Source organism: Dendrobates tinctorius, unplaced genomic scaffold (assembly GCF_039654945.1).
Source record: "Dendrobates tinctorius isolate UK_male_01 unplaced genomic scaffold, ASM3965494v1 ptg000111l, whole genome shotgun sequence".
Classification (NCBI taxonomy): Eukaryota; Metazoa; Chordata; class Amphibia; order Anura; family Dendrobatidae; genus Dendrobates; species Dendrobates tinctorius.
In genome coordinates this window covers 37,433,890-37,450,633 of record NW_027361779.1, presented here as the reverse complement: position 1 = coordinate 37,450,633, position 16,744 = coordinate 37,433,890, and the positions used below count along the sequence as shown (strand labels likewise).

Below are 16,744 nucleotides of genomic sequence, written 5' to 3'. Positions count from 1 at the left end.
TTGAATTTTGTTCCCATTTTCTAGTACACGACATGGTAAAACCAATGGTGGTGTTCAAAAGTAAAACTCGTACCGCAAAAAACAAGCCCTCGCACGGCCATATTGACGGAAAATAAAAAAGTTATCGCTCTGGGAAGAAGGGAAGCAAAAAATGGAGACTCAAAAGCAGAAATATCCCTAGTTCTTAAGGGGTTAAGACAAAATTCACAATGTGTGGTGTAAGTGCTCCATGTCTGAGCTGGAGATTGCAGTAAGGGTACTGTTTATAAGGAGCCCTGCCGTCTTGTGCCCCTTTACAGTGTGTGCACACCGCATATTATACACACCAGCTTTCCCGTATCATTTTAGAAGCAGAAGATGCTTCAGAAAAGCACTGGCAATGTTGTTGCCGAAGTGTCTTCTTTCATTGCAGTGTCTGTGCCGCCGGCATCTTTATTTAATGTTTTAAATCCTTCTGAAGAATGGTCAGGACACTTCTTTTTAGCCATTTCACCGCTTTCAAGCCCAAAGTGGTGAAAATGTATGAACAGCAAATTGTGACATTTCTGTGCATATGGTCATTATTTTTAACGTTTATTGAACCCTTTAGTATCTGAGCCCCAGTGTGCGCAGGACTTCTACCAAAACGGTCTTTAATAGAATGGATGACTAAAGTGAAGTCTTTGTTGGGGAATCCTCATCATTTCTTTTTCGGATTGCTATTGTTCTGCAGTAATTTACTTCACCTATGTATTTTTCATCCATCCTTCTCAGGACTTCTGGACCCACTGTAGCTGGTCTGGAGACAACATACACTGGTGGGAATGGATTCTCCACATCCTATAACAGCCAGCGGTGGTTGAACCTCTATCTTTCGGCCTGTAAATTCCTGGATTTAGCCTTGGCATTACCCTCAGATAATCTGCCCCAGTTTCAGATGTAAGTTGTTCCTATGCTTGCCATTGTCATAAAATACTTTTGCATTGTAGCTACTTTTTCAACCCCAGTATTATATAGAGAAGTATTCCACCCTTGACATATCCATCTTCGTGATTTATGTTCTAGAATTGATGTATACCAGACTGTAAGGTAACGTTAGGGTGCGATCAATTCCTGATGATCCTTAGAAATTATCCCCTATCATTATTTGCTCTGTTCTATGTTCCTGAATTTAAAATTTGCTTCGGTACAGAATTTTTTTTACTGCCATTATCATTTTTAGGTATCGGTGGGCATTCATTCCAGAAGCTTCAGATGACTCGGGGTTAGAAGTTCGAAGGCAAGGAACACATCAAAGGGAATTTAAACCATATGTTGTTCGACTAGCAAAACTCTTAAGGAAAAGGGCCAAGGTATTGTTCTTCACATTAATATATTAGCAGATATAAAAGTGTCAAAAGTAGTCAGAAAATAACATTGAGCTCTCTTATCATTAGCACCCTGGTTTCAGTCTTGGGGCAGAGTCACACCTCCATATAACTCGTGCGAGAATCGCATCTCACTGCACGGACTGGCCGCCACCTCTCCTGACCTGAGCATGACAGCGTGATGGATTACTATGCAGCTGTCAAGCTCAGGTCAGGAGAGCCGACAGCCAGGACAAGGTTTACGATGTGGTTCTCGCACGAGAAATACGGCAGTCTGTCTCTACCCTTAAATAGAGACTAGTGATGAGTGAACGTGCTTGGATTACGTGGTTTCCGAGTATCTCGGGCATGCGTCTGGACCCCCTTTTGCTGGGAATTTTGTGCATATTCCCTGACAGACGCAAAGCACCCTTAGGGTTAACACTGTAAAGATTGAGTTTTTACATAGACTTGATTCATTGGTCAATAAAAGTATAAAACGTCTGAAATGCTTGTTATTGTGCTTCAGTAACCATAGAAACATATATTACTATAGATTTAAAAGCTTGGAAGCCCCAAATTTTTTAAAAACCAAAATTTGTATAAATCTTATCTTTTTGGCCATGAATATAAATTTTTGAAAAAAAATTCAAAAGAATTTGTTTTGATCTTTTATTCATGATTTATTTATTGATCTAGAAAAATCCAGAAGATGACTGCTCGGGAAGAATATTAGACTGGAACCCTGGCCACTTACTTCTCACAATTTCCACCATTCGGAGCATGGAGCAGCTTCTGCCTTTTTTCAATGTTCTCAGTCAAGTCTTCAACAGCAAAGTGACAAGCAGATGTGTTGGAGACTCAGGGAGCCCAATCCTTTATCAAAATTCTTTTTCCAACAAGGATATTAAACTGGAGAACCAAAAAATGTTCTCCAGCAAAGCAAGACTGAAAATTGAGGAGATGCTCGAGAGAGATTTTCTGGAAGGAGTACTGAAGAGCTGATGTGCTCCCTGGGTTCATACCACTGAATATTACCGAGCTGTATAGATTTTTTTACTCTGTATCTATTGTAACAAATCCGCTTCTTATTCCGTTTTGACTCTTATTTAATTTAAAGATTTTTTATTTGTAAATAAAGGTGACAATTCTGGATGTGAACTAATCATATCAACGTCAAACTATGGTGCAGAATTTATGTCTTATGATGTCATTGATTGCTTGAAGAAAATACAGATTTGTCAATTTTTCATTCAGGATTAGCTCTTTATTTGCACTTTAAAGTTTGTGGCTTAGGTGAAATTATGGCTGGAATCACACATGCAGGTTTCTGAGACAAAGTCAGGAGAAGATGTAAAAAGAAGGAATTTACAGAAAAAAATCTACAGGACTAGATACAAAGGAGGTAAACATATATCTCAATACGATGCAACAAAAATTGTATGTGTGATTCAAGCCGTTTTGGATTTTATGGCGTTCGCTATATAGGTCTGTGTTTTGTTTTTTTTTGCGGATTTTGCAATTAGATTTACACCTTGCATCGGACTTTTGGAGAAAATTCTACATTCAAAATCTGCCACACGTAAAGAAAATGCTGGAAAAATGTGTTATTTGGAAAAAAAAAAAAAAAAGACATAGAAAAACTTAATAGGAACTTGTTACTCCATTCATGTTGCCCAAAACACAGGCAGCATGAATTACCATAAATCCTGGCTACAGAATTTAGGAGGAAATATAAAATTGGACGGTACCATAGATAGAGACCAGGTGAGGCTAAAGTGGTCCCCATTTGGATTCTCCACACCCTGTAAAAATTGACTTGCGGGTCTCTCTCCATATGTGTACTTTGCTCAGGGCCGGCGTTAGGGCAAGGCAGACTAGGCAGCTGCCTATGGCCCCCACTCCCTTGGAGGGGGCCCAGCATCTACAGCAGAAGCTTCAATGATAATAGCATTATCAGTGAAGCTTTGGATGTAGAAACTGGTTGAGGACCTGTTGCTCCTTAATGACCCCAGCTTTTTTCGGTATTGTGTTTGTTTTTCTCTCCCTTTCTTCCCAGAGCCATAACTTTTTTATTTTTCCATCAATATGGCCGTGTGAGGGCATATTTTTTGCAACGACGAGTTGATCTTTTGAAAGAAATCATTGGTTTTAGCATGTCGTGTACTCGAAAACGGGAAAAAAATTCCAAGCGCCATTTTCCGATACCCGTAGCGTCTCCATTTTTCGTGATCTGGGGTTAGGTGAGGGCTTTTTTTTTTTTTTTCGCACCGAGCTGACATTTTTAAGGATACCATTTATGTGCAGATACGATCTTTTGATCGCCCGTTATTGCATTTTAATGCAATGTCACGGCAACCAAAACAAGGTAATTCTGGTGTTTTGATTTTTTTCTCTGCTGCGATACCTAATATGTGTATGTGTGATTTTTTGTTTGTTTCTTTTATTTTGAATGGGGCGAAAGGGGGGGTGGATTTAAACTTTTTAGATTTTATTTTTTTTTCCGACAGCCGGAAGCACTTGTTAAATGCTGCTGTCAGCGTTTGACAGCGGCATTTAACTAGTTAATAGGTGCGGTGGATCGCAATTCCACCTGAGCCTATTGCGAGCACAGGTCAGCTGTTTAAAACAGCTGACATATCCTGGCTTTGATGTGGGCTCACCGCCGGAGCCCTCATCAGAGCGGGGGATCTGACCTTGGACGTACTATTGCGTCGAAGGTCAGAAAGGGGGTAGTGACATCACGATCATTTTCCTGGGGAAAATGGCTCCCGTCCTTCTGTCAGCTCCTTCTCTTGGGGACAGTCACAGCACCAGAGAGGGCAGGGAGCTGTCTGCTGGGACAGTGAGGCCGGGAGCAGGAGAAGCTGCAGCTGACAGTGTGGAACATCTCATTCAATCCAGCAGGGCGTGTATGTATCCGAGGCTTGTGTGTATCTGAGGGGTGTACATATGTATCTGGAGTGTGTGTGTGTGTATATATGTATGTATCTGAGGTGTGTGGTATGTGTAGTGTGTGCTATGTGTTTATATGAATCACATGTATGAAATGAGCATTTGTGCAGCATGTGTGTGCCATGTACATATATGTGTGTATATATAAGTGTGTGCTATGTACGTGTGTGTGTGTGTATGTATGTGTATATAATATATATGTGTGTATAATTTTTTTTTCATTCTAACTTGAATATATGTTAATAATAAATGTAGATGGCTGGGTATAGACACAGTGGCTGTGTGTGTGTGCGCGCGCTGCAAATTTGTAAATATCAACTGCACAGACCAGAGTTTATACATACTATAAAAATCTTGGCAATCGTCCAGCGAATGATCAGAATGCTGCTTATTCATTGGGTGATTGGTCTCGGCAGCACATCGCTTGTGTAAGCTGTAGATATGCTGCTAATCAGTGCTGTGGAGTCGGTAAGCCAAACCTTCAACTCTGACTCCTCAACTTCCCCGACTCCACAGCACTGGTCACTACTGAGCATGAACATAAAGTGCAGCACAGATTCATCTCCACTACGACTCCACAGCACTGGTCACTACTGAGCATGGACATAAAGTGCAGCACAGATTCATCTCATCTACGGCTCCACAGCACTGGTCACTACTGAGCATGAACATAAAGTTCAGCACAGATTCATCTCACCTCCGACCCCACAGCACTGGTCACTATTGAGCATGTACATAAAGTGCAGCACAGATTCATCTCACCTACGGCTCCACAGCACTGGTCACTACTGAGCATGGACATAAAGTGCAGCACAGATTCATCTCCGACTCCACAGCACTGGTCACTACTGAGCATGGACATATCACAGATTCATCTTACCTCCGACCCCACAGCACTGGTCACTATTGAGCATGTGCATAAAGTGCACCACAGATTCATCTCACCTACGACTCCACAGCACTGGTCACTACTGAGCATGGACATAAAGTGCAGCACAGATTCATCTTACCTCCGACCCCACAGCACTGGTCACTATTGAGCATGTACATAAAGTGCAGCACAGATTCATCTCACCTACGGCTCCACAGCACTGGTCACTACTAAGCATGTACATAAAGTGCAGCACAGACTCATCTCACCCCCGACCCCACAGCACTGGTCACTACTGAGCATGTACATAAAGTGCAGCACAGATTCATCTCATCTCTGACTCCACAGCACTGGTCACTACTGAGCATGTATATAAAGTGCAGCACAGATTCATCTCATCTACGACTCCACAGCACTGGTCACTACTGAGCATGTACATTAGGGTGACCGCAAAAAATCGATGTCGGAATTTTGTCCGTCTGGACCCCACGAAACGATTCCCCTTTCCAGATATTGAGAGAGCCAAAATTTGAGCTCGATCAAACGACGTTAACCCGTGCCGCTCGTCGCTCAAAGTTTGAAAAAATCCAAATTGAGGTATTTTAAGATTTAGGTATTTTGCATAGTCTGTTAGACTATAAAAAATGTGACAACATTGCAGAAATAGCCCTGACCAAATTTTCGAACCATTTGTGGTATTTGAATGCAGAGTTGGTGGGATTATCGTTTTTTGATCCCACCATTACAGACAATGAAAAGTTGTTAATGGCTAATAAATTGCTCAGTAGCACAGATGAACCATCAGAGCACGCTAGGGTTGTAAATCCAAAAGTTAGGAAAGAAAAATTAAAAGAGGTAGGAAGTAACCGACTTTAACGACCTTCTGACAAAAGATGAAGAACAAAAGCAATATGTCCTGCAAGTTGTAAGCAAATGCCGAGCATTATATTCTGACGTTTCAAAAACTACTTTAACAAAAGCTCTAGAATAGATTAGATAACTATGTAAAATTATCAACTCATGTAGGTTAGCGTGCTCTGATGGTTCATCTGTGCTACTGAGCAATTTATTAGCCATTAACAACTTTTCATTGTCTGTAATGGTGGGATCAAAAAACAATAATCCCACCAACTCTGCATTCAAATACCACAAATGGTTCGAAAATTTGGTCAGGGCTATTTCTGCAATGTTGTTGTCACATTCTTTATAGTCTAACAGACTATGCAAAATACTTAAATCTTAAAATACCTCAATTTGGATTTTTTCAAACTTTGAGCGACGAGTGGCACGGGTTAACGTCGTTTGATCGAGCTCAAATTTTGGCTCTCTCAATATCTGGAAAGGGGAATCGTTTTGTGGGGTCCAGACGAACAAGATTCTGACATTTTTTCCCCCCCATATGAGATCCGGTCACCCTAATGTACATAAAGTGCAGCACAGATTCAGCTCATCTCTGACCCCACAGCACTGGTCACTAATGAGCATGTACATAAAGTGCAGCAGATATTCATCTCATCTACGACTCCACAGCACTGGTCACTACTGAGCATGTACATAAAGTGCAGCACAGATTCATCTCCACTACGACTCCACAGCACTGCCTCACTACTGAGCATGTACATGTGCAGCACAGATTCATCTCACCTCCGACCCCACAGCACTGGTCACTACTGAGCATGTACATAAAGTGCAGCACAGATTCATCTCATCTACGACTCCACAGCACTGGTCACTACTGATCATGTGCATAAAGTGCTGCACAGATTCATCTCATCTCCGACCCCACAGCACTGGTCACTACTGAACATGTACCTAAAGTGCAGCACAGATTCATCTCCTCTCCGACCCGACAGCACTGGTCACTACTGATCATGTGCATAAAGTGCAGCACAGATTCATCTCATCTACGACCCCACAGCACTGGTCACTACTGAGCATGTATATAAAGTGCAGCACAGATTCATCTCATCTCCGACCCCACAGCACTGGTCACTACTGAACATGTACCTAAAGTGCAGCACAGATTCATCTCTCCGACCCGACAGCACTGGTCACTACTGATCATGTGCATAAAGTGCAGCACAGATTCATCTCATCTACGACCCCACAGCACTGGTCACTACTGAGCATGTATATAAAGTGCAGCACAGATTCAGCTCATCTCCGACCCCACAGCACTGGTCACTACTGAGCATGTACATAAAGTTCAGCACAGATTCATCTCATCTCTGACCCCACAGCACTGGTCACTAATGAGCATGTACATAAAGTGCAGCACAGATTCATCTGTTTTTTTCTCTAGAAGAAGCTGTAGTGTCCATGCATTTATCAGGGATGATGTTAAAATCCCTTAGGATAATAAGAGTTCCCCTTCTGTACTTTAATGAAAAAAGTCAATTTGTTAAGGAATGTAATTTATCCTGTTTTTTGGGGCATAGAATTATACACAGTGGTTAATATCTAATTCACATTAATACATGTAATCTTCCATAGGGGTCTGTGACTTTGTTTATAAATTGAAAGTATATAGATTCCCTACTTAGCCGTAAGATCTCTGGCCTTTATAACAGGAAAAGATTATTGAAAAACAAGGGGCAAGGATTTATGTTTAAAATGTGGTGCTTTTATTCCCTTAAATTTTGTTTCCTGAAAGGCAATGTCTGCCTTGGACAATACTGCTTCCCTCCAGGCAGAGAACCTTTTAAAAGGACTGTTCAGTCCTTTGACATTTATTGAGCAAAACTTTAGAGCCATAAAAACTAATAAACTCTCTTGGCGTTATTGTCGGTGAAATTTTAGAAAAAACGTAAGAAATTTGTAATACCAACCATCTTAAGCCAAGGTAAGACAGGGTAGGCGCACGTGGTCAGTAAACGCTGCGTACTTCCGCAGCGTCCAGATGTTAAAGCATAGTGGATGAAATTTCAAGGAATCCCGTGCCCATTATGTGTGCACCGACGCCTGTGGGTCACCCGTGGAGACGGACATGTGGCACATCTTTCCAGACTGCAGCATGTCTATTTATCTTGCGGACACGCAAGTCTCCTCAAGATAAATCTCACCCGTACAATATATTGGACGCTGTGATTCCACACTGTTCATTGAACACATGCAGAATCACCTGCGTTCAATAGCTGGCAGCGCTTTGGACACAGCGGACATGTGCTGCGTCCAACCACTGCCAATTACTGACCATATGCACCTACCCTTAAAGGGAATCTGTCACCCTTTTTTTTCGGCTTGCAGCTGCCGGCATAGACATCGGGGGCTTATCTACAGCATTCTGTAATGCTGTAGATAAGCCTCCGATGTAACCTGAAAGATAAGAAAAACACGTTATATTATACTCACCGGGGTGGGCGGTCCGGTGCCTCCCCTCTTCATGCGATGACATCCTCTTCTCCTGTCCTGTAATGGCTCCGGCGCAGATGCACTGCTCTGCCCTGTTGAGGGCAGAGCAGAGTCCTGCAGTGCGCAGGCGTCGGGAGAGGTCCAGCGCCTGCGCACTGCAGAATTCTGCTCTTCCCTCAACAGGGCAGAGCAGTGTGCTTGCGCCGCAGCCATTACAGGACGGGAGAAGAGGATGTCATCGCATGAAGAAGGGAGGCGTCGGACCGGACCGCAACGCCCACCCCGGTGAGTATAATATAACGTGTTTTTCTTATCTTTCAGGTTACATCGGAGGCTTATCTACAGCATTACAGAATGCTGTAGATAAGCCCCTGATGTCTATGCCGGCAGCTGCAAGCCGAAAAAAAGGGTGACAGATTCCCTTTAAAGGAACACAAGTCTGTACATACATTAAAAAAAATCATTGATAATTCTCATGTAGAATGAGAGGTGAGAATTGGGATAAAAAAAAAAATTCTCCCAAATCCTAACCTAAAAAAAAGGAGGTGAAAAGTTCAGCAATAGCCTGCAAGAGACGCCTGGGAATTTTCTTGAGTAAAATATAACAGAACGTGTTCACGAAAAGGGTATGTGAATAACCTTTCTTGAAATGACCTAAATATACGTAACTTGTGAATCAACCAGGATCATCATCTTCTCCGATCACGTTAACGTTCTTCAGGAATTTCTAGCCATCCTTGGGATCAGTAATTTAGTGTGTTTTCCCATCCATTGCAGAAGATCAGTAGCTTGACTGGATTATTAGTGATGAAACAACATGTTCGGATAACATCTTATCAGAGCATGCTCTAGTGTTATCCAAGAATCTTGGGCATGCTTGTATATTATGTTCACGTCCCCGTGGCTGCATGATTTGCAGCTCTTAGGATACTGGATGGAGAGTGACACTCACGTTGTCTCTTCAGAATTCCCCATAGGTGTTCAATTGTGTTCAGATCAGGAGACCTACTTGGCCACTGAATAACTTCCACCCTGTTTGTCTCGAGAAATGCAACAGAGATGCGTTTTGGATCATTGTCATGTAGGAAAAGTGCACGTCTACCAAGAGCATGGAGTGATGGCATCATCTTCTGTTTCAATATAGAGTAGTACAACTGAATTTATTTTACCATCAATGAAACTTAGCTCCCCAACATCAGCAGCATTCATGGAGCCCTATTTAGGGACATTGCCACCACCAATTTCAGTGTAGGCACATATTGTCACGCTGAAAGGGGCCCTGCACTTTCCCTAGGGCTAGGACCCTAACCATCCCTGCTCCCAAAAGGTACCTCTAAAGGTGAGAAGGTTTGGTCTAACAGCCTTACTGTTCTCCTGTTATACCCTAAGTTGTCCCCTCCCCAGGAGCCCTGGGACAGAAAAGCTAGTGTATAAACACATGAGACAAACAGGAATAACAAAAAGCAACTAACATACAAAACACTCACCAAAGGTAGAGAGGTATATATAAAAGGGTAGGACTGTACAAACCAAAAGGGAATAGGACAATAAGGAAAACATACACCCAAAAGCAGCACGCAACAATCTCCAGTAGCAATAACTGTTTCCAACTCGGCACAGCGACTTCAAGGAGTTAGGAAGTAAAACTTTCACTGGCGATGAAGAGAAGGTTTAGGTAGATTTTATAGGGAGAGGAAATGACCAGGTTAGGAACAGCTGAGAGATGGAGCTGCACGTTTCCAACCAGCATATAAAGGGTCATTAACCTCTTCAGCACCAAAGGAAACAAAATCCATTTAATATGAAACAAAAACACCCAGGCTAAATTTAAATCTGCAATACAAAATACATAGTGATTTTCTAAGCCCAGGTCTCCCAGGAGGACGTAATCCACTCGTGACACATATTGATGGTATCATTAATTCACAAATGTACTGCATTATATTGAAAGAGAATATGCTACCATTACTCTGTCCTCTTGGCAGATGTGCACTTTTCTAACATGATAATGATCCATGTTGCATTTCTGAAGAACAGGGTGAAAGTGATTCAGTGGCCAAGTAAGGAAAAGATAGATGTTGATAGAAGAATGGCACTGGTTGCAAAAGAGCTTGCTTGTTACAATATGGACATAACAGCTCTCAGCGTAACACATTAGCAGATAAGGGCCAATTGACAGAGAATAACGGCAGATACATGCTTTTCTAGAATGGTTGAAGCAGCTCTAATCGGTGAGAAGCAGGAGTCAAATTTCACCCCATCTGTTAACTTTCTCAGTTTCTGAAGGGCAGCAATGACCGCCTGATGAGAGTTCAGCTCCCACTTACAAACAACAAGCGTACTATGCTGAATAGTGTCTATGTTCCCACTATGACCAATCAAAATGACATTTATTTCCTCATCTAACTTATCCATATACTTGACACACTTACCTCAGCTAATCCCAGAGTCAGACAAGCTCATTATACTTGGGAGACATTAATGCCAGAATTGGAACAGACTATCAAAACTGGGATGGAGTCATGAGAGTGGCACCGTAATGACCTTCTGTTCTTCAAGATGTGTTCAACACGATCTTGTAGTCACCAAGACTTTGTGCCATCTACCCAATCGCAAGAAGACATTGTGGATGCACCTGTGCCCCTTCGCTCCCGAGTCCTGCAGTGTGCCCAAACAATAGTTTTCCACCACAGATGGGATATCAGTGTACTCCGGAGAAACCGCACAACTAGCAGTATGGTCCATTTTCTCCTGTAACCCGAGAATGAAAAGCTTGGGGCTAGAGCAATATTTTTGTGAGAAATATACATTCTCCATTTTTTCCTTCCACATTTCTTTAAACAAAGTGACGGTTTGAATACAAGATACACTGGTCAAATAAATTGTAAGATATTGTGTTGCAAATAAAAAGATTTGATAACTAACCCTTTAAGGCACTGTGAAACAAATCACGTCTGTCCGATAGATATGTAATACATCACCCTAATTGTAAACTTTAGATTTTTTTTTTTTTTAAAGTTCCAGTCCCACAGATCATGCTACAGTTCCAATGTCCAGAAGCAGACGGCCATACAAACATCCAGGCCATCAGTGGCACTTCATCGTAGAGGCTTTGGTTGATCTCCAACTCCTCCTGCAAGGTGATAGACTGCCAAGCACACCTCGTGTGCCAACACATCTGCATTTTCCTGTCAATGATATATTAAAAAAAAAAGGGTTAGCGTGCATCATGTATGACGCGAGATACAGAATCGAGCCAGAATAATTGACATCTATGAATTTCTCATACTTCATTAAAAATCCAAACATTGCAGGCCCAGTTTAGACAGCTACTACGAACCTTACTAACCTTTCTGTCCTTGCATTACCATTTTTCCATAACGTAATGTTTGCATAAACATATGAGGGCTTGTTTATTGCATTTTTCAAGTATACCATTTATTTTACTATAAAGCCTAGTGAGCTAATACAGCGAAAAAAAACAAAGTTTTAATAAATATGAAAATAAAAAACGCACACCAAGTCTTTTTGCAGCATTAAAAATAAAAAAAAAAAAAAACATATTTGGTATCTCTGCGCTTGTAAAAACCTGATTAAAATATAAAATAAAGCTACTTAAGCCAATGTGTAATGAAAAAATAATCAAAATGACAGAATTACTTTTTTTTGTCCGCCACAACATTGCAATAACATAACAGGCAATTAAAACATTGCATCTACCTCAGAATGGCATCAGCTCGGGGCAAAAAATAAGAAATCACAGAGCCCCATATCCCGAAAATGAACAATCTCTAAAAATGGAGACAAACGCAATTTTTTTTTTCTTACAACTTTCCCCCTAAAATGTCACCCCCTAATTTAAAAAACCCTGTATCTATATTTGGCATCGGCATAATCATACTGACCCGGAGAATGAAATTGCCAGGTCAGTTTCACCATATAGTGGCCATGGTTAATAAAAATCCAAATGCATTTTTTTTTTATTTTGCAATTTCACCACACCTGGAAATTTTTTCACGCTTTTCAGTGCACCACCTGATAAACTGAATGGTGTCATTCAAAGGTACAACTCATCCCGCAAAAAACAAGCCGTCATACGGCTACGTAGACAGAAAAAAAGTTATGGCTCTTGGTATAAGGGAGGGAAAAAAAAAAACATGGAGAATAGCCCCATCAGGAAGGGGTGAAACAATTGAGATGAAATTGAAGTGTAGACTTTCAGGTTTAACTAAAGGCAATGAACAAAAATATCCCGTGAAAGGTTTAGGAATTACAACCGTTCTTCTCCAAAGTCTCCTCATTTCAGGGTCTCAAAAGTAATTGGACAAATTAACTTCACCGTAAATAAAATGTTCACTTTTAATACTTTGAGGAAGCAAAAGACAATATACAGAGAGGACAGCACGGGATCCAAATAATTTTTTGGGGGAGGTAAAACATTTTTAAAAACAGGCACTGAAATGTTTTATCTCACAAGAATCAGCTGTAATGTCTGCACACGCTCTTTTGCTTCCTCCCCTGCCCTGGAGCTGTGGTATAATCAGACCATGTCCCTGTACGGTCAGACACAGCCATTACACAGTACACAGCAGGGGCACATTTATAAGATTATCTCAGCACAGGAACATGTTTGTTTGTTTTGCTTTTTTAAACATCCAATTGTAAAAATTATTTGTCTTCCAAAATGTATTGAACTTTAAAATCAACTTTGATGGTGGGAAGATACCTTTAAGTTTTATCTTAAGCATGTGAACTGCCGCTCGATGGGGTTGAGATCTGGGGATTGACTCGTCCATTGCACAATAATCCACTTCTTTGATTAAAAAAAAAAAAAACTTCTGGGTTGCTTTCACAGTATGTTTTGTATCATTGTACTTCTGTACTGTGAAGCGCCATCCATTTGGTTGAACCATAGCACAAGGCACAGCCCTGAACACTTCAGAATTCATCCGGCTGCTTCTGTCTTCAGTCACATCATCAATAAACACTAGTAACTCAGTGCCATTGGAAGCCATGTATGTCCATGCCATCACGCTGCCTCCACCATGTTTTACAGATAATGTGGTGCACTTGATTCCAAGTCTTCTCCATCCTTACTTTTTCTCATGATTCTGATACAGGCTGATCTCAGTTTCATCTGTCCAAAGAATTCTTTTCCCAAACGGAGATGGCTACTTTACATCTTTTTTTGGCAAAGTCTAATCTGGTCTTTCTTTTTTCAAGGCTGATTACTGGTTTGCACCTTGTGGTGAACTCTCTGTATCTGGTCTCATGAAGTCTTCCCTTTATGGTAAATTTAGATACTGTAACTCCTACTTCCTGGAGAGTGTCCTTCACTTGGGTGGATGTTGTGAAGGGGTTTTTCTTCACCATGGAAAGGATTCTGCGATCATCCACCACGGTTTTCTTCCATGAATGTCCAAGCCTTTTGAGTTCTCAAGCTCACCAGTGCACTCATTTTTTTGCAGAATGTTTTAAAGGCATTAGGTTTAGTCCTGAGGAAGAAGTCCTGTGTGACTTTGAAACGCGCTGACTTTAAAACACTGTTCAATTAAAACTTTTTCAAGTTATTTCTCGATATCTTTGAATCTTCATCAGCAGCGCAGGTACAGACACATTTCACCTGGATCAACAATTTTCCTCAGTCTTTTTACCCGTGTCCTGCAGCAGCTGTCTTATGCGTTCAATAGGTTGCAAATATGCAACTCCATCAAGTAAGCATGATACTCCCCCTTTTTTTAATCACATTTTCGTTACCAGTTAAGACCCTATTTGCGCTCTCCAGGATCTCAACTACATCCACTTCCATTGAGAGCTCCTTTGACCGCATGTTGTAGACTCACAGCAACAGCTTCTAAATGCAAATGCCACACCTGGCATTGACTCCAGACCTTTTACCTGCTTATGTGATAATGGATTAGCGAGGAAAAAGCCCATTAACCCCTTCCTTACCGATGACGGAATAGTACGTCATCGGTAAGGATCCCCTGCTTTGAGGTGGGCTCTGGCAGTGAGCCCACCTCAAAGCCGCGACATGTCAGCTGTTATAAACAGCTGACATGTGCCCGCAATAGGCGCGAGCAGAATCGCCATCCACCCGTGCCTATTAACTAGTTACATCCCGCTGTCAAAGCTGACAGCAGGCATTTAAATAGCACTTCCGGCCGCTGGGCCGGAAGTGAGCTCATCATCAACCCCCGTCACGTGATCGTGGGTCGGCGACGCGTTGCCCTGACAACCAAAGGTCTCATAGAGACCTCTATGGTTGTTGCAGGCAGATCACTTTGAGTGCCGCCCGCTGGCTGGCGCTCAAATCGCTACAGTAAATCTGCTACATATGGGCGATATGTAGCAGAGCCGATCGAGTTGTGCATGCTTCAAGCCTCCTATGGAGGCTATTGAAGCATGCCAAAAGTAAAAAAAATGTTTAAAAAAATAAAAAAAAATAAAAAAGTTCAAATCACCCCAATCAAAATAAAACAATAAAAAAAAAAAAAACCACACATACACATATTAGGTATGATCGCGTTGAGAATCGCCCGATCTATCAATAAAAGAAAAAAGCATTAACCCAATCGGTAAACGGCGTAGCGAGAAAAAAATTCATAACACCACAATTACATTTTTTTGGTCGCCCCGACATTGCATTAAAATGCAGTAACGGGCGATCAAAAGAACGTATTTGCACAAATGTGGTATCATTAAAAACGTCAGCCCGGCACGCAAAAAATAAGCCCTCACCCGACCCCAGATCACAAAAAATGGAGTCCCTACGGGACAAAGCAAACTTTGGAATTTTTTTTACCACTTTTTCACCACTTAGATAAAAGAGAACATAGACATGGTTGGGGTCTATGAACTTGTAATGACCTGGAGAATCATAATGACAGGTTATATTTAGCATTTAGTGAACTTAGCAAAAAAAGCCAAGAAAAAAAACAAGTGTGGGATTGCACTTTTTTTGCAATTTCACCGCACTTGGAATTTTTTTCCCGTTTTCGAGTACATGGCATGGTAAAACCAATGATGTTGTTTAAAAGTACAACTCGTCCCGCCAAAAATAAGCCCTCACACGGCCATATAGACGGAAAAATAAAAAAGTTATGGCTCTGGAAAGAAGGGGAGCGAAAAAACGAAAAATTAAAAAAAAAGCTCCGGGAGTTAAAGGGTTAAAGAGCTTTTGAGATAATTGTCCAATTACCTTTGATTCCTTCAAAATGAGGCAGCTACATCTTAAAGAGATGTAATTCCTAAACCCTTACTCCAATTAGGATGTGAATACCCTCAAATTAAAGCTGAGAGTTTGCACTTTAAGCCCATATTGATTATACAATTCTTTACTGAATATGTTTCTGTAAACAGCTAAAGTGCTAGAACTTGTGCCACTGTTCAAATATTTCTGGACCTAAATGTATGTTATAGTAATATATATTTTAGTTCTGGCAAAAATTAAGAGCCCACTTTCAAATGTTCAGTTTGTCTGATTTTCTCTTTATAGGTATATTTGACTAAAATGTAAATTGTTCTTTTAGTCTACAAACTTCTGACAGCATGTCTCCGAATTTCTAAGCAAAAAAATTTTTATTTTTTTTTCAGAACAGGAGAAATGGTCAAAATAAAAAACTCATCAGTGCTTTCGGACCTCAAATAATGCAAACAATACTAATGTTTTAACTCAGGAAGAGTTCAGAAATCAATATTTTGTGGAATAACCGTAATTTTTTAAAACAGCTTTCATGCGTCTTGGCATGCTCTCCACCAGTCTTTCACACTGCTTCTGGCGCAAAAATGTAAGCAGATCTTCTTTGTTTGATGGCTTGTGACTATCCATCCTCCTCTTGATTACATTCCAGAGGTTTTCAATGGGATTCAGGTCTGGAGAATGGGCTGCCCATGACAGGGTTTTGATGTGGTGGTCTCTTACTTTTGTTGCCAGCTGTTTAAAATATATACAGCTCTGTCAAAAATTGAGTACACCCCTAAGTGAAAATGGCCAAATTGTGCCCAAATAGCCATTTTCCCTCCCTGTTGTCATGTGACTCAGTGTTACAAGGTCTCTGGTGTGAATGGGGAGCAGGTGTGTTAAATTTGGTGTTATCGCTCTCACATTCTCCCATATTGGTCATTGGAAGTTCAACATGGCTCCTCATGGTAAAGCACTGTCTGAGGATTTGAAAAAAGATGGATTTTTGGTTCTTACCGTAAAATCTCTTTCTTGGAGCCTTCATTGGGGGACACAGAA

The 16,744-nt window shown here is 41.2% G+C and overlaps 2 protein-coding genes across 6 annotated transcripts in view; one reads left to right on the top strand and one right to left on the bottom strand.

Annotated features, from left to right (window-relative positions):
• The window catches only part of DOP1A (DOP1 leucine zipper like protein A), a 120,468-nt gene extending 117,891 nt beyond the window's left edge, over positions 1–2,577 (top strand). For all 3 annotated transcript variants that reach the window (XM_073589669.1, XM_073589670.1, XM_073589667.1), the window contains 3 exons: positions 754–918; positions 1,202–1,331; positions 2,025–2,577. In XM_073589669.1, coding sequence (XP_073445770.1) covers positions 754–918; positions 1,202–1,331; positions 2,025–2,330 — 601 coding nt within the window. In that variant the 3' untranslated portion in view covers positions 2,331–2,577. The remainder of the gene's footprint in view (positions 1–753; positions 919–1,201; positions 1,332–2,024) is intronic.
• Positions 2,578–10,871: 8,294 nt separating this feature from the next.
• Positions 10,872–16,744, bottom strand: part of PGM3 (phosphoglucomutase 3) — a 40,189-nt gene continuing 34,316 nt past the window's right edge. For all 3 annotated transcript variants that reach the window (XM_073589661.1, XM_073589663.1, XM_073589662.1), the window contains one exon: positions 10,872–11,690. In XM_073589661.1, the coding sequence (XP_073445762.1) occupies positions 11,601–11,690 (90 nt within the window). In that variant the 3' untranslated portion in view covers positions 10,872–11,600. The remainder of the gene's footprint in view (positions 11,691–16,744) is intronic.